Source organism: Podarcis cretensis (genome assembly GCF_951804945.1).
Source record: "Podarcis cretensis genome assembly, chromosome: 2".
In the NCBI taxonomy this organism is placed as follows: Eukaryota; Metazoa; Chordata; class Lepidosauria; order Squamata; family Lacertidae; genus Podarcis; species Podarcis cretensis.
The window spans coordinates 1722530-1748682 of NC_137171.1; the positions used below are offsets into that span (position 1 = coordinate 1722530).

General features: G+C 47.4%; 5 protein-coding genes and 3 pseudogenes across 9 annotated transcripts in view; 4 read left to right on the forward strand and 4 right to left on the reverse strand.

Moving 5' to 3' along the window:
• Positions 1-872: 872 nt before the first annotated feature.
• LOC307211361 (histone H4) lies at positions 873-2013 on the reverse strand. The gene has a single exon (XM_079967904.1). It carries the CDS (start codon positions 1259-1261, stop codon positions 950-952), a length of 312 nt encoding a protein of 103 aa, XP_079824030.1. The 5' UTR covers positions 1262-2013; the 3' UTR covers positions 873-949.
• A 1063-nt stretch (positions 2014-3076) lies between these two features.
• On the reverse strand, positions 3077-3959 carry LOC307211336 (histone H2B 5). Its single transcript, XM_079967892.1, has one exon. It carries the CDS (start codon positions 3841-3843, stop codon positions 3463-3465), a length of 381 nt encoding a protein of 126 aa, XP_079824018.1. The 5' UTR covers positions 3844-3959; the 3' UTR covers positions 3077-3462.
• A 293-nt stretch (positions 3960-4252) lies between these two features.
• Positions 4253-4909, forward strand: LOC307211334 (histone H2A type 2-C pseudogene; annotated as a pseudogene). Its single transcript has one exon. The product of its transcript is annotated as a histone H2A type 2-C pseudogene (transcript).
• A 630-nt stretch (positions 4910-5539) lies between these two features.
• Positions 5540-26153, forward strand: part of LOC307211332 (histone H3.2) — a 193365-nt gene continuing 172751 nt past the window's right edge. The window contains exon 1 of one of the 2 annotated variants that reach the window (XR_013836380.1): positions 5540-6966. Coding sequence is in view for 1 of the 2 variants with exons in the window: in XM_079967888.1 (XP_079824014.1) it covers positions 5885-6295 (411 nt within the window). In the remaining variant the exon portion in view is untranslated. Of the gene's footprint in view, positions 6977-26153 lie in introns of those variants that run through there. The other variant, XM_079967888.1, reaches the window with a different exon arrangement.
• On the reverse strand, positions 18527-19158 carry LOC307209310 (histone H2A type 2-C pseudogene; annotated as a pseudogene). The gene has a single exon. The product of its transcript is annotated as a histone H2A type 2-C pseudogene (transcript).
• Positions 20900-21289, forward strand: LOC307209782 (histone H4). Its single transcript, XM_079965156.1, has one exon. It carries the CDS (start codon positions 20966-20968, stop codon positions 21275-21277), a length of 312 nt encoding a protein of 103 aa, XP_079821282.1. The 5' UTR covers positions 20900-20965; the 3' UTR covers positions 21278-21289.
• Positions 21652-22280, reverse strand: LOC307209781 (histone H2A type 2-B). The gene has a single exon (XM_079965155.1). It carries the CDS (start codon positions 22111-22113, stop codon positions 21724-21726), a length of 390 nt encoding a protein of 129 aa, XP_079821281.1. The 5' UTR covers positions 22114-22280; the 3' UTR covers positions 21652-21723.
• On the forward strand, positions 22479-23081 carry LOC307210225 (histone H2B 5 pseudogene; annotated as a pseudogene). Its single transcript has one exon. The product of its transcript is annotated as a histone H2B 5 pseudogene (transcript).

Below are 26153 nucleotides of genomic sequence, written 5' to 3' on the forward strand. Positions count from 1 at the left end.
GCAACCAGGACAGCCATTCCGTCAGTACATGCCGGAGCTGGCTTCGTGCCCAAGAGCCCGACAAGAGCGCAGGACCTCAGATTTCTATTGATTTTGATTGGACGGGGGGGGGGCAAGTGCCCCCCTTGGCTTTGGACAAGCCGGTGGGGAAAATCCGAAATAAGAAACGCGGGCAGAAAAATCGTAAGTCTGAGAGAAGGACTCCAGCTGCTGCCGTCGTCCCTTTTTCCACAGCGAGGGAGAAGGCGCAGCCCGGATCTGAATCCCGCGGGCCGCCTCGGAACTACTTATCCCAGAGTGCTTTGCGTCTCTAAGCGGCGGCATGACGCTGCAGGTTCTCATTAGCCACAGACAGCACAAGGTCACAAGGAGGCGAACAAAGGCTGCTGGGAAATGAGGCGGAGCGGTTTCCAGCCCGGAGACCAGGCTTTTGTTCGCTGCCTTTTGTCTGCCCGCGCTTTTCTCCGAGGTCTAAAGGAAAAGCGTCCGGAATCCTCCTGCGGCTACTAAGCGAGTTTGGAGCCTTACTCTGGAGTGGGGGACAGCGAAGGGAGGAGCAGAGTTCTGCGCAAAAAGCCCCTTCGAGGTTAACCTCGGGCCGTGATCAAAGGCCGCCTCCCCAAGAAATTTCACTGAAGAACCACCAATAGGGTGCTTTTTTAACTCAAAAAACGGTCAGAAACATGAGATAAAGAAATGATTCAAAGCGTTGCATAGGAGTATTTTTAAAAAAACGAACAGAACTATAAGCGGCCACCGCACATCTCGACTTTCTTGATTTACGTACATACACGTCGGACCAGTTGCAAATCAAGCAACTACCGCCTTTTCACAAGCTCCCATCCCTACCTTGTTAACGTTACTCAATGAGGAAAATTCAGCTTTTTATGAATGAGTAGGTGGCCCTTAAAAGGGCCTTTGGATATTTTGTTGCTCGCTGCAGGAATATTTAGCCGCCGAATCCGTACAGAGTGCGGCCCTGGCGCTTCAAGGCATAGACCACATCCATGGCAGTCACGGTCTTCCTCTTGGCGTGCTCCGTGTAAGTCACGGCATCGCGGATGACATTCTCCAGGAAAACCTTCAGCACGCCCCGGGTCTCCTCGTAGATCAGCCCAGAGATGCGCTTGACTCCTCCACGGCGAGCCAAGCGGCGAATCGCAGGCTTCGTGATGCCCTGGATGTTATCGCGCAGCACCTTCCGGTGGCGCTTGGCGCCCCCTTTCCCGAGCCCCTTCCCCCCTTTTCCACGGCCCGACATCTTCCAAACAAACGCACCAACAAAGAAAGAACCGGCTTGTGCGGAAGAGACGAGAACGCGGCTGAATTATATACTCTGTAAGCGGACCAGAATGAAAACTGGCAGCTCCAGGGAGGGCGGTGCCACCTAACTACGCCTCTCTCGCTATAGGGCGCTGCTCCTCAAATGAGCAGCGGGAGATTTTCAAAATGCCCAATCGCAAATCGCCGCTTCAAGTTGAATAATTTGGCGCCGTTCGTTTGCTCTTGAGTCTGCGTAGAAGAGAACGCTCTCAGGTTGCCCAGAGGAGGCAGGAGAGAGCAGACAAACAAGCAAAAAATGGATACAAAACTGCCCAACGGAACTCGTTCGTCCCTCTCCTGCTTATTTGCGCTACTTTGTTAGCAGAGGGCAAATTGTGAAACTGTTGCAAGATAAAAACGACTGATAATACCTTCGATAAAAAAGTCGGTCCTCTTTCTTTGACGCTGTAAATGAAGTTTAGGAATGAGAGCAGCCTGCGCCCATGTGCATTTGTGATAAATTATTTTAACACTTGCATACAATTAATAAACTACAGAGACGCCAAAGACGCCTTAATGTAAGCCGTGCTGTCACCTACTGAGGAAGAAAAGTGTGTTTTCTTGCAGGAGTCCTGTGGAGAAGACCATGTTTTCAGTAGAAACTGGTGCATATGCCATTTGTGTTGAAAACTGTTTCTGCTTTGATTGCAATGAGATTAAATCCAAACGTGTTTTGGAACATGGATGGAGGGAATATTAAAAAAAAAAAAAAATCTGGTCCCGATTCCTACTTGGTGTGCTTAAGTATTTGATTTCTTCTCTCCCTCTCTCTACACACACACACAAAAACAACAACAACAACAACACATAAACAAATATATAATGGACTTTGGAGAGCGAAGTGTAGTGTAATAAAATAAGAGTTATGGTACCAGGAGTTGCCTATTCAGATCCCTGATCAAACTTGAAACTCACTGGACTACCTTGGCAAGGTTTTCTTTTCAGTAGTAGTAGTTTACCACCTAAACCAGATCTACCTTATTGGGCTGTTATAAGCCTCAGAAAAGCAGGATAAAGTTGTGGTAAATGCCAATAAAAGTGTTCCCCCCCCCTTACATGCCATCACTAGGGGTGACGTATAGGAACAATCAAAATTAACTTAATTTGGAAGTTTCAGTTCCAGAACATGAAAGTTATGCTGCATCCTCATTTTTAATACAGACATATAATTAGCAAAACCCACAGGCTACATCCAAATCTGGGCTTCTATAATAAATACCCTTTAATTTAAAACTTGCAAACCTTATTCATAATTTAGTATCAACTCCTTCAGTAGCTCCTCATTGTGACCTTAGAGAGGAAGAATGCCTGTCATAGGTTGCAAAACAAATGTCAGATATACCTATATTTGCCTTCCAATTTAGGATTGCACTTCATGTATGATCTAATTTATTCTTGCATTGCAGAGGGTTGGACTAGATGACCCTCAACAACTAGTCCCACTATACAATTCTATGTATCTTGAAGGATGTGGGGCTGTGATACACAAAAACCCAGCACCATAATAGTTCTGAGGCTCTAAGATACCAGGAGACATTATTGCTAAAAACTACCCTTTGGGAAATTTTGCTACAGAAGAACAGTAATTAAAACATGTGACTTTTAGCTACTCATAAAAATTAGTTGTAGAAGCTTGTCCAGAAATTAGGAGTCTCTATTGTAAACGCCAGGCCTAGTTATTCTGTAGCAAAGTTTATGCTCCAATCATCCAAACCACATTCTTAGCATATTCTTGATTCACCACAAACTCAAGTTTACTGCATAAAGCTTTTATTAAGTTTTTGAAAATACTTTGCATAGCTTTGTGAAGCACACCTGCTCAAGGTGTATTTGAGCTATGCCACCACTCTAACCTGCAAGTAGTTTTTTCCCATAAACTGCCCTACCTAACTTGGTTTCATGCAATATGGGAAAGAATCACAGAACCCACAAGACTGTATGACATAATACTTTACATGGGGAAAGAGTGTCTTTAGAACACCACCACATATGTTTTAATAGTTAATAAAAATTGGTGTGCAATGTCAGCATTTATACAAACTCGGGATGAAAAATGACTCAAGCTCTTTTGTGAGAAAGTGGGTGGCTCTTAAAAGAGCCTTTGGGTTATTGAGTTCTATGCTAAGCAGCACGATCTGCTTACTTGGAGCTGGTGTACTTGGTGACAGCCTTGGTGCCCTCCGAGACCGCGTGCTTGGCCAGCTCCCCCGGCAGCAAGAGGCGCACGGCCGTCTGGATCTCCCGGGAGGTGATGGTGGAGCGCTTGTTGTAATGCGCCAGGCGAGAAGCCTCTCCGGCGATGCGCTCGAAGATGTCGTTCACAAAGGAGTTCATGATGCCCATGGCCTTGGAGGAGATGCCGGTGTCGGGGTGGACCTGCTTCAGCACCTTGTAGACGTAGATGGAGTAGCTCTCCTTGCGGCTCTTGCGGCGCTTCTTATCGCCCTTCTTCTGCGTCTTGGTCACCGCCTTCTTGGAGCCCTTCTTGGGGGCCGGAGCAGACTTGGCTGGCTCGGGCATTCTGGCAAAAAAAGAAGTTTTCGCTCTGGAGAAAATAAGAGGCCCTCGGAAACCACCTTTCTCTGGTCACGGCGAAGTGCAAAGAGGAATGCGGCGCTGCCGGTGTCAGCCCTTCCTCTATTTAAAGGCCCTTTATGCAAATGAAGGTTGCTGGGCTGACATGTTTCTATTGGCTGCCGCGCCTCCTGATATCATCTCCGCTGCGCACGCACATGCAAATCATAGGACTGTGATTTTCACGTTCCTATTGGAAGAGTGCCGTTTCCACTTTTGTGATTGGTCAGGTCGGGAAATGTGCTTTCTCATTGGCTTGTGGCTGCAGGACGCCCGATGAGCCAATAAGAAATGGCACTTGCAGGCTCCAGGAAGGCATAAAAGACCCCCGCCTGGGCCCTGGCCCGTCAGTGCTGCTTTTGCATTGTGCGCGCTGCGTGTGGTGCGTGAGAGCCCGTGACGACAGCATGTCTGGCCGCGGCAAGCAGGGAGGCAAGGCGAGGGCCAAGGCCAAGTCGCGCTCTTCGCGGGCCGGCCTGCAGTTCCCCGTGGGCCGCGTGCACCGCCTGCTGCGCAAGGGCAACTACGCCGAGCGGGTGGGCGCCGGCGCGCCCGTCTACTTGGCGGCCGTGCTCGAGTACCTGACGGCCGAGATCCTCGAGCTGGCCGGCAACGCCGCTCGCGACAACAAGAAGACCCGCATCATCCCCCGCCACCTGCAGCTGGCCATCCGCAACGACGAGGAGCTCAACAAGCTGCTCGGCAAAGTCACCATCGCCCAGGGCGGCGTCCTGCCCAACATCCAAGCCGTCCTCCTGCCCAAGAAGACCGAGAGCCACAAGGCCAAAGGGAAGTAAACCTTGGCTGCCCCCAAAGGAAAGAAACCCCTCGCTGAACGCTGAACCCAAAGGCTCTTTTCAGAGCCACCCACGTTTTCCAGAAAAGAGCTGAGTCCAGGCTGTTAGTACTTTGGAAAGCAAGTTGTCTTGTGTTTAGAACGGAATTCAAAATATTCCTAGCTCTTAAGGTTAAATCGTATAAATCCGCGAAGAACAATTGCCATTCCACCAAATTAGGTGAAGCTGAGCCTTGTTTTAGTTGTACTTTCCGTGGTTGAGAAGTATTGGCTGTTCGGGGTATCAATAATGCCCGTTGGTGAACAGCTCTTGGTTAAAGAATGATGTCCTACGTGGATCACGCAGTCGTTACCCGCCCCCATTTTATATCTAAAATACACCTTGGGGTACTCGAACATATAAATATTAGAAAACGAATTGGCATGCCAAGGCAATCTGGCTCTGATGCAGCCTGAGAAAGAATTACGTATGTGTAACGCGGGAGCTGACACATAGTATTTAACCCTGGTATTTTTACCGCTGCCCGTAAAATCAAAGGATTCGGCGGTAGGGGGTACGATTCTGAACCAATCATTGCGTAGCGCGGGTTTTTTTAGCCCTATAACTGCCTCTGCCTGTTAAGTTCAAAGAAGCCTATTCAGGTCCTCAACTCAAAACTGCTGCTAATTAAATTCTCTTTGATCCAAAAACGGTTGTCACACTAGGAACGGTGGGGGTTGGGATGCCCTGTGGTCGCACAAATCTGGCTCGTCAGCTTTTTAACGGCAGCAACTTTAAGATACGCGCTACTGGAGCTGGAATTACCGCTAAACACTCATGATATGTGTGTTTACATATGAACGCATGATATGTGTCGTTCTTTACTTTCACAACAACCCTGTGAGGTAGGATAGGCCGGGATTCGCGGCCCCCCCCCGACCAAAAGGTTATTTTATAGGTCGTGTGCTTAGGATCAATGATATAACTGGAGCACATTCAGGCCGAAGGTCTGGGAGGGGACCGAGAGCTCAGAGGTGGCCTCCAATCCCTTCCGAGCCCGGGAAATTCAAACCCCTGAGCCGCTACGCTCGCGTTCTCGGCCAATCAGGGAAGGAGGATTTCCCTATAAATTCTCTGCTCCCAGGTCCTCTCGGCCGCTTTGCATTCGTCCTGCAGGAGCGAGCTGCCGTCTCGCTGCTTGAGGAAGAGCCATGGCGCGGACCAAGCAGACTGCCCGCAAGTCCACCGGAGGAAAAGCCCCTCGCAAGCAGCTGGCCACGAAGGCTGCCCGGAAAAGCGCCCCGGCCACGGGTGGGGTGAAGAAGCCCCATCGCTATCGGCCGGGCACCGTCGCCCTGCGGGAGATCCGCCGTTATCAGAAATCGACGGAGCTCCTGATCCGCAAACTGCCTTTTCAGCGCCTGGTAAGAGAAATCGCCCAGGACTTCAAGACGGACCTGCGCTTCCAGAGCTCTGCCGTCATGGCCTTGCAGGAGGCTAGCGAGGCTTACCTGGTGGGTCTCTTCGAAGATACCAACCTGTGTGCCATCCACGCCAAAAGGGTCACCATCATGCCGAAAGACATTCAGCTGGCACGTCGTATCCGTGGCGAGAGGGCTTGAGCTGCTTCCTAGTCGCAACAGCACAGCTAGAAATAACCCAAAGGCTCTTTTAAGGGCCACCCACATAACAAAAAAAGGAGCTGTCGTTACTTCCTAGCCAGTATATTTGCACTGCACAATACAGGTGCAGGTCGGCAAGCGTTTGGGCACCGGGCATTGATGTTCTCCTTCCTGACGTTCAGTATGACCATGTGCATGTTCACTCGGAGGTCCTGCTGAGACTTCTGGGTAAGTGGCTATAGGCTTTGAGCCTTAGTGGAAATTTTGAGCTGGAAATCCCCTGCTTTAAATAGGAATGGGTGTACATTGGTTGCAACCGGTCGGGATTTCTAGAGAAATGAAATGGATTGACTTTATTTTAATATCCTGATTTAATTCAGCAACGCATTTTCTAACAATTAAAAGCACCCAGAAACTGGCATTTCAAAGCCAAGCAAAGAGAGGAGTCTTTCGGTCTGCTCTGTGGTTTGATTCTGCTGGGTCTCTTTTGCACTGTTTGGGCCCAGCGCCATGCATTCATTGACTGCAATGGGCTTCGGCATCTTTGGATCAGCCTGATCCAGGTCAGGTCAGGAAATCCAGGTGCTGATTGGCACTTGCTGTACACTTCAAGGAGGGAGAGGGAAATTTATATAACACCTTTGCTTCACTCTAGGAACATCGGCACCATTGTCTTTTTTTGTTTTAAATATTTTGCATGCCTCAAATGCTTCAGTTAGGGGCACAAATACTCCATTTTTTACAAAGAGCATGTTGGTTTATAAAAATTGTAGATGGCAAGCATACTCACTCTTCCTCAGGAGCAATGCCTCATTGGGATGTGACCTGGTAGGGTCCATGTGTACACTCTCCTAAATGTCGTGCTGCTTTCTTACTGTTTCCTTATAACTATGAGTAGGCTGAGGGAGACATGTACCTACAATTCTGATACTATACTGTATTTCATTACCTGCTGAAAATGTTCATTTCACAAAGGGTTTTCAGAAAACACATTTGTGTCTGCAGAACATGGAATTGTAGAGTTGGAAGGAACCCTGAGGGTCATCTAGTCTAACCCCCTGCAATGCAGGAATCTCAACACACACGCCCAAGATCTTCCTGTATTCTCAGGGTCATGGGCTTGAGCCCCACATTGAGCAAAAGTTTCCAGCATTGCAGTGGTTGGACTAGATGACCCTTGTGGTCCCAACTCTGATTCTGTGGTAATCATTTTTTTTCTATATTTTATAGTTTTATGATCCCTCCATGCTTTCATTGTACCCCACCGTCACATTTTTTATGAGCTGGCAGTTTAGAAATATTCTTTTAATAGATGAGAAAATAAATTCCATTTGTTTTGTTTTTTTTAAATGATATTTATTAGAATTTCCAGTAATAGAAAAAAAACCAAAGAAAAATAAAACAAAAAAAAAGAAAAATTCAACATTTGCAATCTATATTTTCAATACCCCTTTTTCCTGAACTTCCCCTCGCCTCCCCTTCTTGTATTCCCTGTCCAGAAATCTATTTCAACAAGTTCTTCTCCCTAAATTTTTAACCTTAATTTGTTGTTATATTAAATTCAATTTGTATATCAACTTTTAGCATATATACATCAATCATTATACTTGAAAACTTTTTGTAAGATCAACCCAATTTCCCTTCCACGAATTCCCCATTTTAATACTAGTAACAGCACAAAAAGAAAAAAAAAATAGAATAAATCAGAATATTTTTGAACACCCTTTGGATTTCCAAACCCCACCCTCCCTTCCCCGGTTTCGATCCCCAAACCATTGTCCATTTGTCCATCTATTATCAGCCTGGCAGCCTCACGTCTGAGGCCCTTAAATCTCTTTCAGACCCTCTCTTTCTTTGAAAGTCTTTTAAGTTGAACACCAAGTCTCGGAGGGCACTATCCCTATAATGTCCCTGTTCCTTCCAGCCGGATCTCCATATTTAAAAGTTAGGCTCAAGTCTTGATTCTCAATCCTTCTAAGTCCAAATAGCCGAAAGGTTCCAACTTCCACCTTGATCAGATTTATAGACCATAAATCTTCAGATCTCCACCAAAGGAGATCCTTCCATTTCTCAATTTCCAATTCAAACCCAGTTTTTATCCTCCAGTTCTTATTTTCTTAATAAATTCCATTTGAAGATTACAGGGGAGAATTAAAAAATGGATGAAATTTTAATGGGTGGGGTGCAGAGTTTGCTACACGCCTACCTTGTTACTTCTGAAATGACCAAGTAGTGCTTTGGGTGTCTTGATGAGCCAGCCAGCTCATCAGCAGTCTGCCCTTTGCAGCATTCCCAATGCCCACATGGCCATTAAAACTCAGGGGAGGCGGCATCGGGCAGCTCCTCTGATAGGGATTTTTTTCAGATCTGGAGCTTGCAGCAATGTTTGGTGGAAATAAAAGCACAGACACCACCCTTGACTGAGGCAGGAAAATGGAAGCCTCTTTGGCAAGTGAAGAAAACTTGTGAAATGGGGGAAGAGATTGTGGCAGAAGATTACGTCAATGCTAAAAGGTAAAAGTAAAGGTACCCCTGCCCGTACGGGCCAGTCTTGACAGACTCTGGGGTTGTGCGCCCATCTCACTTAAGAGGCCAGGGGCCAGCGCTGTCCGGAGACACTTCCGGGTCACGTGGCCAGCGTGACATCGCTGCTCTGGCCAGAGCCAGAGCCAGAGCTGCACACGGAAACGCCGTTTACCTTCCCGCTGGTAAGCGGTCCCTATTTATCTACTTGCACCCGGAGGTGCTTTCGAACTGCTAGGTTGGCAGGCGCTGGGACTGAGCAGCGGGAGCGCACCCCGCCGCAGGGATTCGAACCGCCGACCTTTCGATCGGCAAGCCCTAGGCGCTGAGGCTTTAACCCACAGCGCCACCTGCGTCCCCTACATGCTAAAAGGTAGTGGAGGACAAATCTTTAAAAGATAGAAGGAAAAGAAAGCTCTTAGATCAGGCATAGGCAACCTCGGCCCACCAGATGTTTTGGGACTACTAACTCCCATGATCCCTAGCTAACAGGACTAGTGGTCAGGGATGATGGGAATTGAGTCCCAAAACATCTGGCAGGCCAAGGTTGCCTATGCCTGTCTTAGACAATACTTTGTCTGCCCTGTTAAAATAGCCCAAGGGTCTAGTGACGTTGGTCTATATACTAAGATGCCTTTGAAGTGGCTCATCCACTTCTTGGTCAGTGCTGTTCTATTCTACATATTTAGTAACTTTCGGCTGCTGGTGCTGCCTTGAGAATAGAATAGCAAGCCCTTTTGCTTCTTGAAGATGTCGTAAGAGAGTCATGGTCGGAGAGGGGAATAAATACCACAAGAAAAATAAACTGTGCCTTGGAGAATGCATTGTTTGAGAATGAATCATTTTGCTGTGTTTTCTCATTGACTTAAGAATGTATCTAAATGTATCCTTATGGAAATGTATAGGAATCAGAAAGTACTGAATGTATCCTTACTGAAATATATAACTTTTCCTTGAATGTATCTTTACTGAAATGTATTTTTCTCAAAACGCTGTACTATGCTGTATTTTCTGCATGTATCCAATCATAGCTGCCAAAACACTCTCCACCACACTGCCATCTACTGAGTCCAACCCAAAATAGTTTTATATTCCAATAAGTATGCAAACATGAGACCCGTGCCCGTCTTGGCTGATTTGAGCATGTCCAGACGAAGTGCGGACCCTCCTGGGTGATATCATCAATTTGTCCCTTGGCACCGGGATTTTCCCAGGGGAACTGAAGGAGGCAGTGGTGCGCTCGCTCTTAAAGAAAACATCATTAGATCCCTTAGATCTATCCAATTACCACCCGGTTTCGAATCTTCCATTCCTGGGTAAGGTGATTGAGAGAGCGGTTGCTGAACAGCTTGGTAGGTTTCTGGATGAAACATCGGCTCTGGATCCATTCCAGTCCGGCTTCCGCGCTGGTCATGGGACCGAGATGGCTCTGGTCGCCCTAACAGATGATCTCCGCAGGCAGCTGGATCGAGGCAGGTCGGGGTTGCTGATTCTTCTAGACCTGTCAGCAGCCTTTGACATGGTCGATCACCATGCCTTGCCAACGTGGGGATCCAGGGCACAGTCCTTCAATGGCTGCGCTCGTTTCTCTTTGGTCGGGGACAGAGGGTGGCGCTTGGGGAATTGTCATTGCGCCACTCCTTGGTGTGTGGAGTGCCTCAGGGTGCGATTCTCTCCCTGATGCTTTTTAACATCTTTATGCGCCCCCTCGCCCAGCTTGTCCGGAGTTTTGGCCTGGGTTGCCATCAGTATGTCGATGACACCCAACTCTATCTGTTGATGGATGGCCATCCTGACTCGGCCCAGACACACTGACCAGATGTCTGGAAGCTGTGGCTGGATGGTTACGTGGGAGCCGGTTGAAGTTAAATCCTTCGAAGACAGAGGTCCTCTGGCTGGGATGGGGCGATATGGGATTGAGGGGGTAACTCCCATCTCTTGCGGGGGTGCAATTAGTGCCAGCATCGTCCGTTAAGAGTTTGGGTGTGATCTTCGCTACCTCCCTCTCTATGGAGGCACAGATTACAGCTATAACAAAGGCGGCATTTTTTCACCTCCGCCAAGCTAAGCAGTTGGCTCCTTATCTCTCTCGCCCTGACCTAGCCACTGTGATCCACGCGACGGTCACCTCCAGACTGGATTATTGTAACTCACTCTACGTGGGGCTGCCCTTGAGACTGACCCACCCAGAAACTCCAGCGGGTGCAGAATGCCACAGTGAGACTCCTTATGGGGTCTTCACTGCGAGATCACATTCATCCGGTACTATAACAGCTGCACTGGCTCCCGGTGGAGTACAGGATCAGGTTTAAGGTGCTGGTTTTAACCTTTAAAGCCCTATACGGCCTAGGACCCTGATACCTACGGGACTGCCTCTCCTGGTATGTCCCACAGAAGAACTTATGGTCTGCAAATAAAAACATCTTGAAGATCCCAGGCCACAGAGAGGTTAGGCTGGCCTCAACTAGAGCCAGGGCTTTCTCGACCGTGGCTCCAATCTGGTGGAACGCTCTGTCACAAGAGACTAGGGGCCTGCGGGACCTGACATCTTTCCGCAGGGCCTGCAAGACAGAGCTGTTCCACCAGGCCTTTGGTCAGGGCGCAGCCTGACCCCCTCCTCTGGCAATCTGCACAGAATTTTGCTTAATGGTTGCCATCAATTTGATTTTAATTAATTTTTATAATGAAAGGTTTTTAGAATGTTGGATTATTTTGATTGTTGTTAGCCGCCCTGAGCCCAGCTTTGGCTGGGGAGGGCGGGGTATAAATAAATTTATTTATTTATTTATATTATTATTATTATTATTATTATTATTATTATTATTATTATCACACTCGAATTGATAGCAATGCAGAGCAGGATCTCACATTAACACTGAAGCCATTTCCCAAACATCCAGCCTCACAATCTGCATACTGATTATTAGCAGCTACGGAAAGCTTTCCTGTAGATAAAGGAACAGCCATTAACCAGATCCAGAAGAAGCTCAGCACATATTATTCCAGCCCTCCAGCAAAATTGACACCTCCCAAGATCTTACAACAACCTACTTACCTTATGTTAATCCCCTCTTCTCCCCATTCAGGTCGCTTCCCACCACCTCTGCTGTTATTGATCTGTATGGAAACCAAAAGGTATAAGAGTCAAAGCAGCCCTTTGTTCGAGGTTCTCACTCCGTTGTTATGGCGTGAGGGGGGACCCTGTTGCAACAGTTTTGTTTTTTCCTGTTCTTTCAATAAAGATCAGACTTTGCTTTTTCACCAATCTTCCCAGGTCCCAGTCCTCCTTATGAGGCAGGGACTCCCTTGGGGAAGGAATTATTTGTTAATTTCAAAGACAAACCACTGCTTCAGTCTGTGATGCACCCAAGGCCTTGGAAATCTGGAGGCTGCTCTGGCAACTAGAAGACCCAGAGGGCCACTTCAGTCTACTTTTTTTGGTCACTAAATTTCCACTTAGGCCAAGGCTTGCTTGCTTGCTTGGTAGCTTGAGAAAGCAACTGCTCGTTAATCCAGAGAATTTGCAACAGCCTCTTTCCTTGCTCTTTGCATTTCTTGTGTTTGAAGAACCAGAAATCAAGATCAAAAACATCCCATTGGAGACATCCTGTGTTAAACGAAGCACATGGGACTGAATAATTGTCAGCTAGGATATAATTACTGTTTTGAAACCAAATAAGATGGTGGAAGCTGGCAGATACTGGCTGCTTGAGTACATTTGGAACCCTTTTCTGCTACTCTTCAACTGAATACATGCCATTGCATAAACACCCTAAGATATCAAGTCAGTACTTTCTTAACTACTCTCATTTGCTGAAATTTGTGGGTAGAAAATTACTATCTCACTCTCTATCTGGATAAATAAAAAAATTGTCAAGTAGCACCTTAGGGAGATTGCTTTTGCTATTAATATGTGTGCATATGCAGTACAGAGCTTTATGTTTCAGCCTCCTGTTCCAGGTCTCTTTGGATTCTTAGGCCAATAGTACACAGCTAGGAGCTCACTTTAAGACTGATCTTGCATTGTTAACTGGGCCTCTACCTTCTGACACACACCTGAAATAAACTCTCCAGAGGGTGCAGTAGATCATATTCAAATACGTGATGAGACAAGTTTTAAAACATCATTTTTAGAAAACAAATTGTTTAGTTCAATTTACAAAAGTTAGTTTTCCCATGTCAGTACAATGGTTTTGTCAGTGCTTGAATCCACCTTATGTGCAGACCAGACAGCTGCAGATAACAGGAGCTGCCATCCAGAATGTCCAGAGGGCACGAGGTTGGGGAAAGCTGGATTAGTTATTGAAACAAAATTTACATACCACTTATTTGAACAAAAGACAATTGAAATTCTTCATTAAAATATTGTTAAAATCATTAGAAACAAGTTACACTGAAAATTAAAACCAGTAACTGCACAACTGTTATACTTTAAAAATCACATGCTAAAACCACATGGCTAGATAGTCTTGCTGAAACTGAAAGGTTCTTAGCAGGCACTGAAAACAATACAAAGACATCATCTGCCTAATATCAATGGGCAGTGAGTTCCAGAGTGTAGGAGCTGCCACACTAAGTAACTGGTTTCCTGCAAGTGCAGAGCAAACACTTTACAAGTGCCAGTTCTGCAAATCTAAATGGTATTTATTCTCTACTGATGGCAGGGTGTACTTTGGCTGAATTGGCAACTTTTGAATGTGTGTAAAACTCCACAGATACATGTGAGGTGGGGATTCTCCATTCATTCACTTCCCGTTAGTGCCTCTGCCTCTGTTCATCTGCAGATGCTATACAGTGATACCTTGGGTTACATACGCTTCAGGTTACAGACTCCGCTAACCCAGAAATAGTACCTCAGGTTAAGAACTTTGCTTCAGGATGAGAACAGAAATCGTGTGGCAGTGGTGCGGCAGCAGTGGGAGGCCCCATTAGCTAAAGTGGTACCTCAGGTTAAGAACAGTTTCAGGTTAAGAACGGACCTCCGGAACGAATTAAGTACTTAACCTGAGGTACCACTGTATATCTGAGGTCCAGTGTGAGGGCTTAAAGGCATCCATGGTAGCAGAGATGCAGAGTATGGTGACCCAAGTTGATGGACAAAAGAGTTGTCAAGGAGAGGGGCAGTTTTCTGATCGTGCAGCTTCTTCCATCCCTGCACCTCTTCTGCCACACCCATTTGGACGGGGCAAGAGCCCTTGGCTTCCTCTTGCATCTGCTACCCATACCACTAAATGTAAAACAACAACAAGTATTATTTGCACAATTGCTGACTTTATGCTGTGTGCTTTTTCTCAATTTTCCTTCCTGTGCTTTGAAGAGCAGCTCTGATTTTTAAAATGGAGTCTTTTGCTTGATAAATTATTGTTTGTGCTTCTTTTTCCCCAATTCCCATCTGGCCACTCCCCACTACAAAGCAGTAAAATACGTTTGATATGTCCTAAAGGCTCCAGCAGATCACCTGGTGGAATACTGTCATTGCACTTCTTCCCAAATCTACTGCCCATATCCACAGCTGCATTTTGGACTCAAGTTAGATATGTGCATCACGTCACATTAATTCAAAAGGCCTCTCTAGGCTACACCATAAACAGCACCTTCCCTGACACAAGGTAAAATACGGTAGTATTCTGCTCTTTCGTGCTATACTCATTTCCCCAAGGCCCTCTGCCATATATTTGGTTACGGGGTGGGGTGGGGTGCACCTCTAAGTTCTTTGCCTTTCCAGCTTATTAAAATTTATGACTCAAAGCCTAAGCATAGGATATAATTGTTGTAAATACATCATCCATGTGATCATAGAATCATAGAATCATAGAGTTGGAAGAGACCACAAGGGCCATCGAGTCCAACCCCCTGCCAAGCAGAAAACACCATCAGAGCACTCCTGACATATGGTTGTCAAGCCTCTGCTTAAAGACCTCCAAAGAAGGAGACTCCACCACACTCCTTGGCAGCAAATTCCACTGTCGAACAGCTCTTACTGTCAGGAAGTTCTTCCTAATGTTTAGGTGGAATCTTCTTTCTTGTAGTTTGAAACCATTGCTCCATGTCCGCTTCTCTGGAGCAGCAGAAAACAACCTTTCTCCCTCCTCTATGTGACATCCTTTTATATATATGAACATGGCTATCATATCACCCCTTAACCTCCTCTTCTTCAGGCTAAACATGCCCAGCTCCCTTAGCCATTCCTCATAAGGCATCGTTTCCAGGCCTTTGACCATTTTGGTTGCCCTCCTCTGGACACGTTCCAGTTTGTCAGTGTCCTTCTTGAACTGTGGTGCCCAGAACTGGACACAGTACTCCAGGTGAGGTCTGACCAGAGCAGAATACAGTGGCACTATTACTTCCCTTGATCTAGATGCTATACTCCTATTGATGCAGCCCTGAATTGCATTGGCTTTTTTAGCTGCCGCGTCACACTGTTGGCTCATGTCAAGTTTGCGGTCAACCAAGACTCCTAGATCCTTTTCACATGTACTGCTCTCAAGCCAGGTGTCACCCATCTTGTATTTGTTCCTCTCATTTTTTTTGTCCAAGTGCAATACTTTACATTTCTCCCTGTTAAAATTCATCTTGTTTGCCCTTAAGTCCATCATCCAAGTCGTTGATAAAGATGTTGAATAAGACCGGGCCCAAGACAGAACCCTGTGGCACCCCACTAGTCACTCTTTTCCAGGATGAAGAGGAACCATTGATGAGCACCCTTTGGGTTCGGTCAGACAGCCAGTTACAAATCCACTGAGTGTAGTCAGGACCGCATTTTACCAGCTTCTTTACAAGAATATCATGGGGCACCTTGTCAAATGCCTTGCTGAAATCAAGGTAGGCTACATCCACTGCGTTCCCTACATCTACCAGGCTTGTAATTCTGTCAAAAAACGAGATCAGGTTCGTCTGACATGACTTATTTTTCAGAAATCCATGCTGACTATTGTTGATCACAGCATTCCTTTCTAGGTGCTCACAGACTGTTTGCTTAATGATCTGTTCCAGAATCTTCCCTGGTATTGATGTCAGACTGACTGGGCGGTAATGATTTGGGTCCTCTCTTTTCCCCTTTTTGAAAATAGGGACAACATTTGCCCTCCTCCAGTCTGCCGGGACTTCGCCTGTTCTCCAGGAATTCTCAAAGATGACTGCCAGTGGTTCTGAGATCACATCTGCCAGTTCTTTTAATACTCTTGGATGCAGTTCATCTGGCCCTGGAGACTTGAATACATCTAAACTAGCCAAGTATTCTTGTACTATCTCCTTAGTTATTCTGGGCTGTGTTTCCTCTGCTGAATCATTTGCTCCAAATTCTTCAGGTCGGGCATTGTTTTCTTTATCGGAGAAGACTGAGGCAAAGAAGGCATTGAGGAGTTCAGCCCTTTCTGTGTCCCCTGTTTGCATTTCACCATCTTCTCCTCTGAGTGACCCCATGATGATCTTGCAGCAGTATAATTTGTATGTTAAGACAAGAGCACTCAGAAGGGTGCTGTCAGACTAGATCCTCCAAAGGAAGGGGGATCTGCCAAAATATGCATATGTTCAACAAAATGGTTCAACAGCTAGTTGAAAACATTATATGGAGGCAGGAATCAGACCATGCTCCAGGACATGAAGGGGGGGGGGCACACAGTGTTACCGGAAAAATCCGAGGGCTACCTTGGACAAAAAGTAAAGACACCAACCAGAGTAAATTGGAGCAAATCAGCAGCCTGTAGGCTTGGCCTTTATTGACTGTTGCAACAGGGTGCTCCCCTCACTTGCAGGTGAGAGGAAAGACACAGAAAAACCGGTGTGCAAGGTCTTATAAAAACTTTTGAAATTCCCCTCCTCTAGGTCAAGCCCACCCCCAGAAACATCATGCATACATTACAGAAAGGAGGGGTTGAGGGAGGAGTTGTGGTGGTAACCTGAGTGTCCTGTCACCTGGCTGGTTCCCTTCTCTCCCCCTCCCCATGAGTCACTTCCAGGAGACAAAGGGGAGTTGGCAGTTTCCTGCCCCCTGAGGGAAGATCTGATCATTGTCCTTTGTTCCAGTCCATGCTGAATCCACTCCCATATGCAAGTTCTTTGTGATCCTGATTGTCTTCTGTCTAGGACCATCAGGGTTGGCATAGCAACTGGGCGGGGCTCCTGTGGATGTGCTGGGATGGTGAAGGGATTATGGCTGCCCTGTATCAAACCTTCCCCATTTTGTAGTCCTTCCTTCATGGAGTAAAATAAAAGTGGAACAGTGCAAATCCGATGCATGGTTGATTTTCTATGAATTTATAACAGAAGCATAGCGTATGTAGTGTATGAGTGTGAGTGTGTGTGAAGTTTGTACAAACTGAATGATGGGGGGGGGGGGGGTCCTGCTACAACAGGATCCCTGCCAACACAGAGGTAGCTGCAGCCCAAGCATGTTTTTTCATCTTCCATTTCGCTTTCCCCAAGTTATTCTCCAGCTAGAAAATTGGAAAAAGGCCCCCCAATGGCAGGAAAGTAACGCCTGCTCTAGGGGAAGAATTGCTCACCGACAGCAAACTCCATACCTAGTTTTTAATGACAAGCAACTTTTAGAAAATCTTTATCGTGCTTTAGAGACCAACTACAGTAAGTTTGTTCTGGGTATAAGCTTTCGTGTGCATGCACACTTCTTCAGATACCTGAAATGCATACACACAAAGACTTATACCCGGAACAAACTTAAGTTGGTCTCTAAGTTGCTACTGGACAATTTTATTTATTTATTTTGGCTGCATCAGACCATCACGGCTACTTACCTTAATCTAGATTTATAGTGCTTATTCTTCTTCTGTTTTTACACTTTGAGACAGGCTGGCAGCCAAGTGTTTGGGTGCTTCACGTGCTGAAGTTGCCTGCAACAAGTAATGTCCAAACTGACAAGCTATCACATTCCCAGCACCACACATTATGTTTTGGTTTGGTTTGTCAGGCTCAGGAGCTTATCCAAAAAGAACCATGACAATACAGCTGTAATTTAAACTTGGATCTGTAGCAGGAACCCCCCACCCCAATCATTCAGTTTGTACAAACTTCACACACACTCACACACTACATACGCCACGCTTCTGTTATAAATTCATAGAAAAAGCAACCATACATCGGATTTGCACTGTTTCATTTTTATTTTACTCCATATGACAAGGACTATCAAAGGGGGGTGGCTTGGTTCTGGTCAGCCATAATCCCTTAAACTTGAGATCATTTCCCAGTTGGCATGGCAACTCTGATAGCTGGCTTGATGGGCTCAGACAGAAGACTATCAAGGACACAACTGACTGCATACCTGAGTGGATTCAACACGGACTATAACAAAAGAACAGTGATTGGATTCACCCTCAGGGGACAGGAAACTGCGACCACCTTTTGTCTTCAGAAAATGACTCATGGGGAGGGGGAGAAGGGAACCAGCCAGGTGACAGGACACTCAGGTTACCACCACAACTCCTCCCTCAACCCCTCCTTTCTGTAATGTATGCATGATGTTTCTGGGGGTGGGCCTGACCTACAGGATGGGAATTTCGAAAGTTTTTATAAGGCCTTGCACACCGTTTTTCTGTGTCTTTCCTCTCACCTGCAAGTGAGGGGAGCACCCTGTTGCAACAGTCAATAAAGGCCAAGCCTACAGGCTGCTGATTTGCTCCAATTTACTCTGGTTGGTGTCTTTACTTTTTGTCCAAGGTAGCCCTCGGATTTTTCCGGTAACATATCAAAGACATAATTGCCAACTTTGATAACCATATCATCAACAAATAAAACTAATGATAAATGATTTGAAAGCACACATGTCATACGGCCTCCATTTCTACCAACTGTAGCAAAGGGGAAAGCAAGAAAGGATTGAGGCAACAGCCATCAGGCGATTGTCAGCTCTTTTCTGGAAGGTGTGGGTGGCTCTGAAAAGAGCCTTTGGTTCAGTTTCAAGGAGAACTGCGAGGCCCAGAAAAGCAGCTTCACTTCCCTTTGGCCTTGTGGCTCTCGGTCTTCTTGGGCAGGAGGACGGCTTGGATGTTGGGCAGGACGCCGCCCTGGGCGATGGTGACTTTGCCGAGCAGCTTGTTGAGCTCCTCGTCGTTGCGGATGGCCAGCTGCAGGTGGCGGGGGATGATGCGGGTCTTCTTGTTGTCGCGAGCGGCGTTGCCGGCCAGCTCGAGGATCTCGGCCGTCAGGTACTCGAGCACGGCCGCCAAGTAGACGGGCGCGCCGGCGCCCACCCGCTCGGCGTAGTTGCCCTTGCGCAGCAGGCGGTGCACGCGGCCCACGGGGAACTGCAGGCCGGCCCGCGAAGAGCGCGACTTGGCCTTGGCCCTCGCCTTGCCTCCCTGCTTGCCGCGGCCAGACATGCTGTCGTCGCTGAATCCACACAACTTCCTCTCCCAGGAAAGCGAGCCAACTACGGGAGGCAAAGCCGGCGAGGGGCTTTTATACCTTCCGAGAGGCTCGAAAATGACGCTTCTGATTGGCTGGAGATGGAGTAAAAAAATAAAATAAACCAATTGGGAAAAAGATTTCTAAGTCTGCACCAACCTGAGGGGGAGACGACGCGTTCATCCAATTGGAAGTCGGAAATCACAGGCTTATCATTTGCATGTGCGCGCCCAAGTGGGGATGAGCTTAAGAGCCCTCTCAGCCAATCGAAAAGTTGGGGCATAACAGCCCCCACTCCGATCTTCCGCGGCTTCTTCTTACAGTCGTCTGACAGAAGGGGTGAGAGTGTTTCTAATACTTGAGGTGTGCTTTGGTGAATGAAAACAAAACAAAAAAAAAAAAAAATTCCTTCCAGTAGCACCTTAAAGACCAACTAAGTTAGTTCTAGGTATGAGCTTTCGTGTGCATGCACACTTCTTCTTCAATTACTTCATTTAAAAGAAGTAATTTAAATTATGCCATAAGGAAGAGCTTGTTTCTGTCGTGTGCGCGCTATATTTCGCCCTAGAGTCAATGTGTCAGCTTTGGTCTCGTGGACAGCTGGTCAATTATAGATGTATCCTTTGAATTATTACCATAATCATTGTTTATTTCTCGCCCTTAACACGCAGGTCCCAGAGATGTGCGGAATAGACGTGCCTGATGAAGCTCCGCTGCACGCTGCTGGGGCTTAGCTTGGGGGGCAAAGGTCTGCAGTGTGTCCAGGCAGATCCAGCATGTAGAACCTGGTTGAGAGTGTATGTGTCCTGGGAAATAGGGGGTCACATTCAAACAAGATCGCCAACCATGATTCTAGATTCAGGTAGGAGGCCGTGTTGGTCTGACGCAGTCGAAATAAATAAAATAGGTGCTACTGGACATTTTTTTAATTATTTATTTAGATCGCCAACATTACTCTGAATGAGGAGGCGGAACTCCGTCCATGTCGACGATTAAGTTCCATCAGCAGAAGTTGAACTTTACACTAGAACTTGGGTGGAAGAGCCCGCTTTACCTTGGCGTTGGGGACAGGGCTATGTTTAGTGCAGGAAATACATGTTTTACAGGAAATGTCCTAGTTCTAACTACCTCAGTTTGGGAATGCAGCAAGCCATGCTTGGTGTCACATCTCTGCAGGGAAAACACAAAAATTTCCCCTCCTACTGACGTGAGGATGAAGAAGAAAGGAATTAGGTAATGAGGGAAGCAACCTTAAGAGTATCCCTCAAGCCTGAAGAAAGGCCATCATGGGTTAAAGGACAGACTAGACTAGAGTTGCCCATGCCCTCTCATGTAGGTACAGTACATCAATCTCCAGCGCAAGCTGAGTTGTATTTTAATACTTGATGGTCCAATAGGATGACATTACAAAACAGCTTTCATATGCTCAGATTGTACCATTGTCCTGGTAGTGGTCAGAGTTTTCAGGGACCCTACACAGAAATGAAGGGGAAGCGAGTGAATTGTACGTCATAAGAATACCTTTCTACGCCTGCTCAAAAGCAGGGAAGGCGCCAGCGCGCGCTTGCAGTTAAATTGTTGCAGCTAATTTATTACTGGCTGATTTGAAATACTGCTGCGTTTTATTGGAGAAGCTGACTTATCATTGCCCTATAGCGTTGTTGTAACAGTATACGCGCCTATGTTCTCTCCCCGCTCAAAGTTTTCTTTCAGGTCGGCTTTCAGACTATATAAACTGAAACTGCTGCCTGTCGCTCTCATTCGCAAGGTCTTTGAAGCTCTAAGATGTCGGGCCGTGGAAAAGGGGGGAAGGGGCTCGGGAAAGGGGGCGCCAAGCGCCACCGCAAGGTGCTGCGCGATAACATCCAGGGCATCACGAAGCCTGCGATTCGCCGCTTGGCTCGCCGTGGAGGAGTCAAGCGCATCTCTGGGCTGATCTACGAGGAGACCCGGGGCGTGCTGAAGGTTTTCCTGGAGAATGTCATCCGCGATGCCGTGACTTACACGGAGCACGCCAAGAGGAAGACCGTGACTGCCATGGATGTGGTCTATGCCTTGAAGCGCCAGGGCCGCACTCTGTACGGATTCGGCGGCTAAAATTGGGCGATGCCGCAGTAGCATTAGCAGTTACCAAAAAAAATACTCAAAAGGCCCTTTTAAGGGCCATCCATGTTTTCAACAAAGAGTTGTATTGCTGTTACAAAGTAGCCTTATGTACCAAACTTTCTGCCACTAAAGTTTATACTTTGTTGTAGCTGCCAGACGTCAGGGCTCTTTTACCTCCCGTTTCCAAATCATACTGCAGATTATGTGCAGCGAAGGAAAGTTACTGACTCCCTTCCGTTTAAACACGCGTTATACGCATCCCCCCAAAATTCAAAAGCTCCTTTCCCTTTTTTGCGGGGGGAGGAGGGAAAGGGAACGCATTTTCACTATAAGTTGTTTTTTTCAGCCTTTTTTGATATTTGTGGGTGGCTCTTAAAAGAGCCTTTTTGTGATGCACAGATTTTTTAGGTTGTTAGGTGAAAGAGCCCGCTTCTTCCTCATTTGCCTTTGGGCTTGTGGCTCTCTGTCTTCTTGGGAAGCAGAACAGCCTGGATATTGGGCAAGACTCCCCCCTGGGCAATAGTGACTCCTCCCAGCAGCTTGTTCAATTCTTCATCGTTGCGAACCGCCAGCTGCAGGTGACGGGGAATGATCCTCGTTTTCTTGTTGTCCCGGGCAGCGTTGCCCGCCAGCTCCAGTATTTCAGCCGTGAGATACTCCAGCACCGCGGCCAGGTAAACGGGGGCTCCCGCGCCCACCCGCTCGGCGTAGTTCCCTTTGCGGAGCAGGCGGTGCACGCGGCCGACGGGGAACTGGAGGCCGGCGCGCGAGGATCGCGACTTGGCCTTGGCCCTCGCCTTCCCCCCTTGCTTGCCGCGGCCAGACATGGCGACCCTGACTCAGCTCCGCTCAGAGGCGCAACCAAAAATAAAACTGCAGTTAGGAAGAAAAGAACCCCCGGCGCCTTTTATGCCCTCCTCGCCCAGGGAAGCGCAATTACGGATTGGTCAGATCTGTCACCAGCACAGCAGAGCCAATAAGAAGACAATTTCTAAAGGCGGCCAATCGGGAGCGGAGAGGCAGCTGCCGCCCAATGAAGAGCCGGCGCTTGCAGCACTCTAATTTGCATGTGCGTGCGCAGTGGCGGCGCTACAAAATGCTGCCCTCAGCCAATGGAAACGTTCGGCATTGGAACCCTTTATTTGCATAGGGAGACTATAAATACAGGGCTGGGATGAGTTAGCCCGCTTCACCCTTCGCTTTTTCTTCTTTTTGCTGGTACAGAAAGTGGGGGGGCTTCCTGCACGATGCCCGAGCCAGCCAAGTCTGCTCCGGCCCCCAAGAAGGGCTCCAAGAAGGCGGTGACCAAGACGCAGAAGAAGGGCGACAAGAAGCGCCGCAAGAGCCGCAAGGAGAGCTACTCCATCTACGTCTACAAGGTGCTGAAGCAGGTCCACCCCGACACCGGCATCTCCTCCAAGGCCATGAGCATCATGAACTCCTTTGTGAACGACATCTTCGAGCGCATCGCCGGAGAGGCTTCTCGCCTGGCGCATTACAACAAGCGCTCCACCATCACCTCCCGGGAGATCCAGACGGCCGTGCGCCTCTTGCTGCCGGGGGAGCTGGCCAAGCACGCGGTCTCGGAGGGCACCAAGGCTGTCACCAAGTACACCAGCTCCAAGTAAGCGGACTCTGCTGCTGAGAAAGGCCACCCAGAACCCAAAGGCTCTTTTAAGAGCCACCCACTTTTCTCAGAAGAGAGCGAGTCACTTGTCTCCAAACCGCAGTATATTTACCTGGCACGTTGGCGTCCTCCCCCCCCCCCCGCAATAAAAGGCAATGACTTCTTAAATTTCTCCAGAAATCTTCTACGCATAAGCTGGTCTGCTACTGCGGCAACCTATCAAACAAGTGCAACGTTTCCCTCTTTCCGCCCATCCTCCGTTACATCAGTTTCGTAGATGGTTTTGCAGTCACACAGTTCTGGATTTTGCTTTTGCCACAGAAATTTCTTATTAGTACTGCCTTAATTTCCTTTTAAAAATGCTACAATTTTTAAACGAGCCCAAATCTACATAAAAGGAATCTAGTTATATAGCTTGCAGTAGGCTACGTTCTGCGGTGATGGTCCCGCTAGTTAGAACACTTGAGCACCTCGTCCGTTTTAGGGGCAGAGATTAACTCCTGAAACTGACTTGAATGCTCCATCCTTCAACCTGTATGCAATTCATCGATACCTGGGCAAGTTAGTATAGCAGAATCGATCTAGTCATGGTGAAGGTCCAGTTCGCTCGCTGCTCCCGATTCTCCCCCAAAGAATCTGCTCAGCGCAGTGGCGTAGCGTGGGGGGGGGTGCAGGGGGGGCCGGGCGCAACATCTGGGGGTTAGGGGTAGGGTTAGGGGGCGCAAATCCAGGGTTAGGGGGCGCAAATTACTTGCCTTGCCCCGGGTGCTGACAACCCACGCTACGCCACTGGCTCAGCGGGAAGCTTTATTGAAGCTTTGAGACAACAGCCTCTTTGTATATGGATGGGTGTCTCCTGCTGGGCACTTTTCTAAGCCTCAGAGATCCTGGCGGGGCGCGGAGGGGGGCACTTGCGGCACAGCATCAATAGGCTTCCTAGGAAAATGGCATGGCGCGGAGCGGGGGGCAGCCCAGTTTAACAAGTGCAAGCTGCTTCCGTATTAGGAAGAATATGATAGCTACAGAATAAGCAGTGCGATCCCTGTTCCCTTGGTGTTTTACAGCCCTCTTCTTTGTCATTCTCTATACTGCCACCTAATGGGCATGTGCAGTCATACAGCAGTCATCTGGCAGGATGTGAGCTATGTTAAATTGGTTGGTAACCAGTTGTGCCGCTCAAGCAATTAAGCAGAATTTTGGAAGGGGTGGGAACTGTGAGAACACAAATATTTCAAATCTCAGTGATGGTTCACTGTGTCTTGAGAATTTCAGGATTGTAGCCAATAGCTTGACTGGCTTGTGATCACTTCCGCCGCTCTGGGTGCTTTCACCATTCTTTCCAGGAGTGCACTTGGGGAACTCAGAGAAGGCAGGCAGAGTGCCTTGGAGCAAATCAAAGAGCATGATCTACCCACCTACTCTAATGATTCACAAAAAGTGCTAGCAATTCCCACATTTGAGGAGGTGTACAAAATTCAGATGAGTCAGAAGGCTGATGCTCTAAGGACAAAACACAAAACAGATAGATCAATCATTTCCCCCCACAAAATATTTCTGCTGCACTAATCTAGACTCTGGCAGCCAATGACAGTTGGATTCCTATGCCATGGATAAAGTCATTCAAATTAAGCAGATGAGCATATTTTATGATTATAATTTTATATATAGTTCATTTAGTCCTCGTTCTGTTTCACTGTTTCTTGCAGCTTCTTCTGGTTTCTGTTAAGACATAAGCAATGTGCAGTGAGCTAAACTTGGTGCTGAGGCCAGCCCCATAATAGCAACTGGAAAACTAGCAATCATTGTGACTTTTAAGACTAGAGTAGACATTGCCCACACAGGGGCCCCATCTGCACTATGCATTTAAAGCAGTACTGCACCACTTTAAACAGTCATGGCTTCCCTTAAAGAATCCTGGGAAATGTAGTTTGTTAAGGGTGCTCAGAGTTATTAGAAACCCATGTTCCCCTCAGATTCCCAGAGTGGTTTAACAGTCAATCCTTCTTCCCAGCGAACTCTGAGATTGTCATGGGGTCAACACATCAGCAGAGCCAAACCAATGCAGCTCCTGCTGGAGCATTTCCACTGCGACAACCTTGCTGCCACATTGTCCCTTCCCCTCTCCATCCCAGGATGCAGGAACATATTGGCTAGAGGGAGGCCAGGTACCTTGCATTGTCCACTGGTGGACTTCAGGAAAACTGACTGTTTGAAATTTAGAACACTGGTAGTTTGTTGTTTGATTCTACACATTCATTTTAATATGTATTTGCTTCAGGTTAAGTCGAAAGACATTGCACAACACTGTAGGGAGAGGGCTCATGATCCTGCTGTAATGTCGTACAATTGGGGTTGATATGGAAGGTCTCTTGAGACACTCTGCCATGAGGCCTGGTGAGGCAGCAGGTGCTGGTGGGCAGGGTCAGGATCCCCTGGACTCTTTCTCCTAAGGCCTCTCCTAAGCGCCCCTGGTTGCCTCACTCTCCCAAACTGACACCAGTGTGGAACTAACATTCCGGTGCCAGCCTATTCGGCTTCTGTATGTGGAATGGGAGGGGGCACCATCTTGTCCTTTGCCTCCCAGGAAGCAAAACGTCTGGCCCAGCCCAGAGGAAGAGAGGTACATGTTGTTGTTTTGTTCAGTTCAGCTGTCTGGCCACTGGAGGGCAGTGTGCCACTTCCGAAACCATCAAAACTCTAATTGAGGAGTGAATCTTCTTGTCCTCCAAGGCAAAAGGCTCAACGAACTCCAATGGCCCATCATGTTTCAGTAAATGCTGCTCAAGCTAATCCTCCCCAAGGTACCAGCACTGACATCATCTGGGTGGGCACAGGCAGAGCTATACATGCATTTAAAACACGTGACCCAAAGCCACTCAAATGACATGCCCAGAAGGATGCGACCTGCATAAGTCATGCAAATTTGACCATTTGTTCTGGTTTTTTTCCAGAAGACAACTGCTATGCAGCGCATTTAAACCTTCCTACTTCTCTTCTCCCTATGAAATCCATACTTGCAGCCACAATGAGGTCTAGAAACTTGCTTTTTTACAAACAACAACACAACCTTAGCATACCCTCCAAGTGTCCTGATTTTCCAGGGATAGTCCTGAAATTACAGAAGATGTCCCGGTTTCATTTGATCCCAGAATGTCCCGGTTTTCCTTTTTCCTCCCCTCCCCATCTCAGAGAACAATTAAAAGTGGTGTGGGTGAGTGAGAGTCCTGTTTATCCTGAAAA

Coding starts and splice junctions, on each gene's coding strand:
- LOC307211361 (XM_079967904.1), bottom strand. CDS start 1,261: ATGTCGGGCCGTGGAAAAGGGGGGAAGGGGCTCGGGAAAGGGGGCGCC.
- LOC307211336 (XM_079967892.1), bottom strand. CDS start 3,843: ATGCCCGAGCCAGCCAAGTCTGCTCCGGCCCCCAAGAAGGGCTCCAAG.
- LOC307209782 (XM_079965156.1), top strand. CDS start 20,966: ATGTCGGGCCGTGGAAAAGGGGGGAAGGGGCTCGGGAAAGGGGGCGCC.
- LOC307209781 (XM_079965155.1), bottom strand. CDS start 22,113: ATGTCTGGCCGCGGCAAGCAAGGGGGGAAGGCGAGGGCCAAGGCCAAG.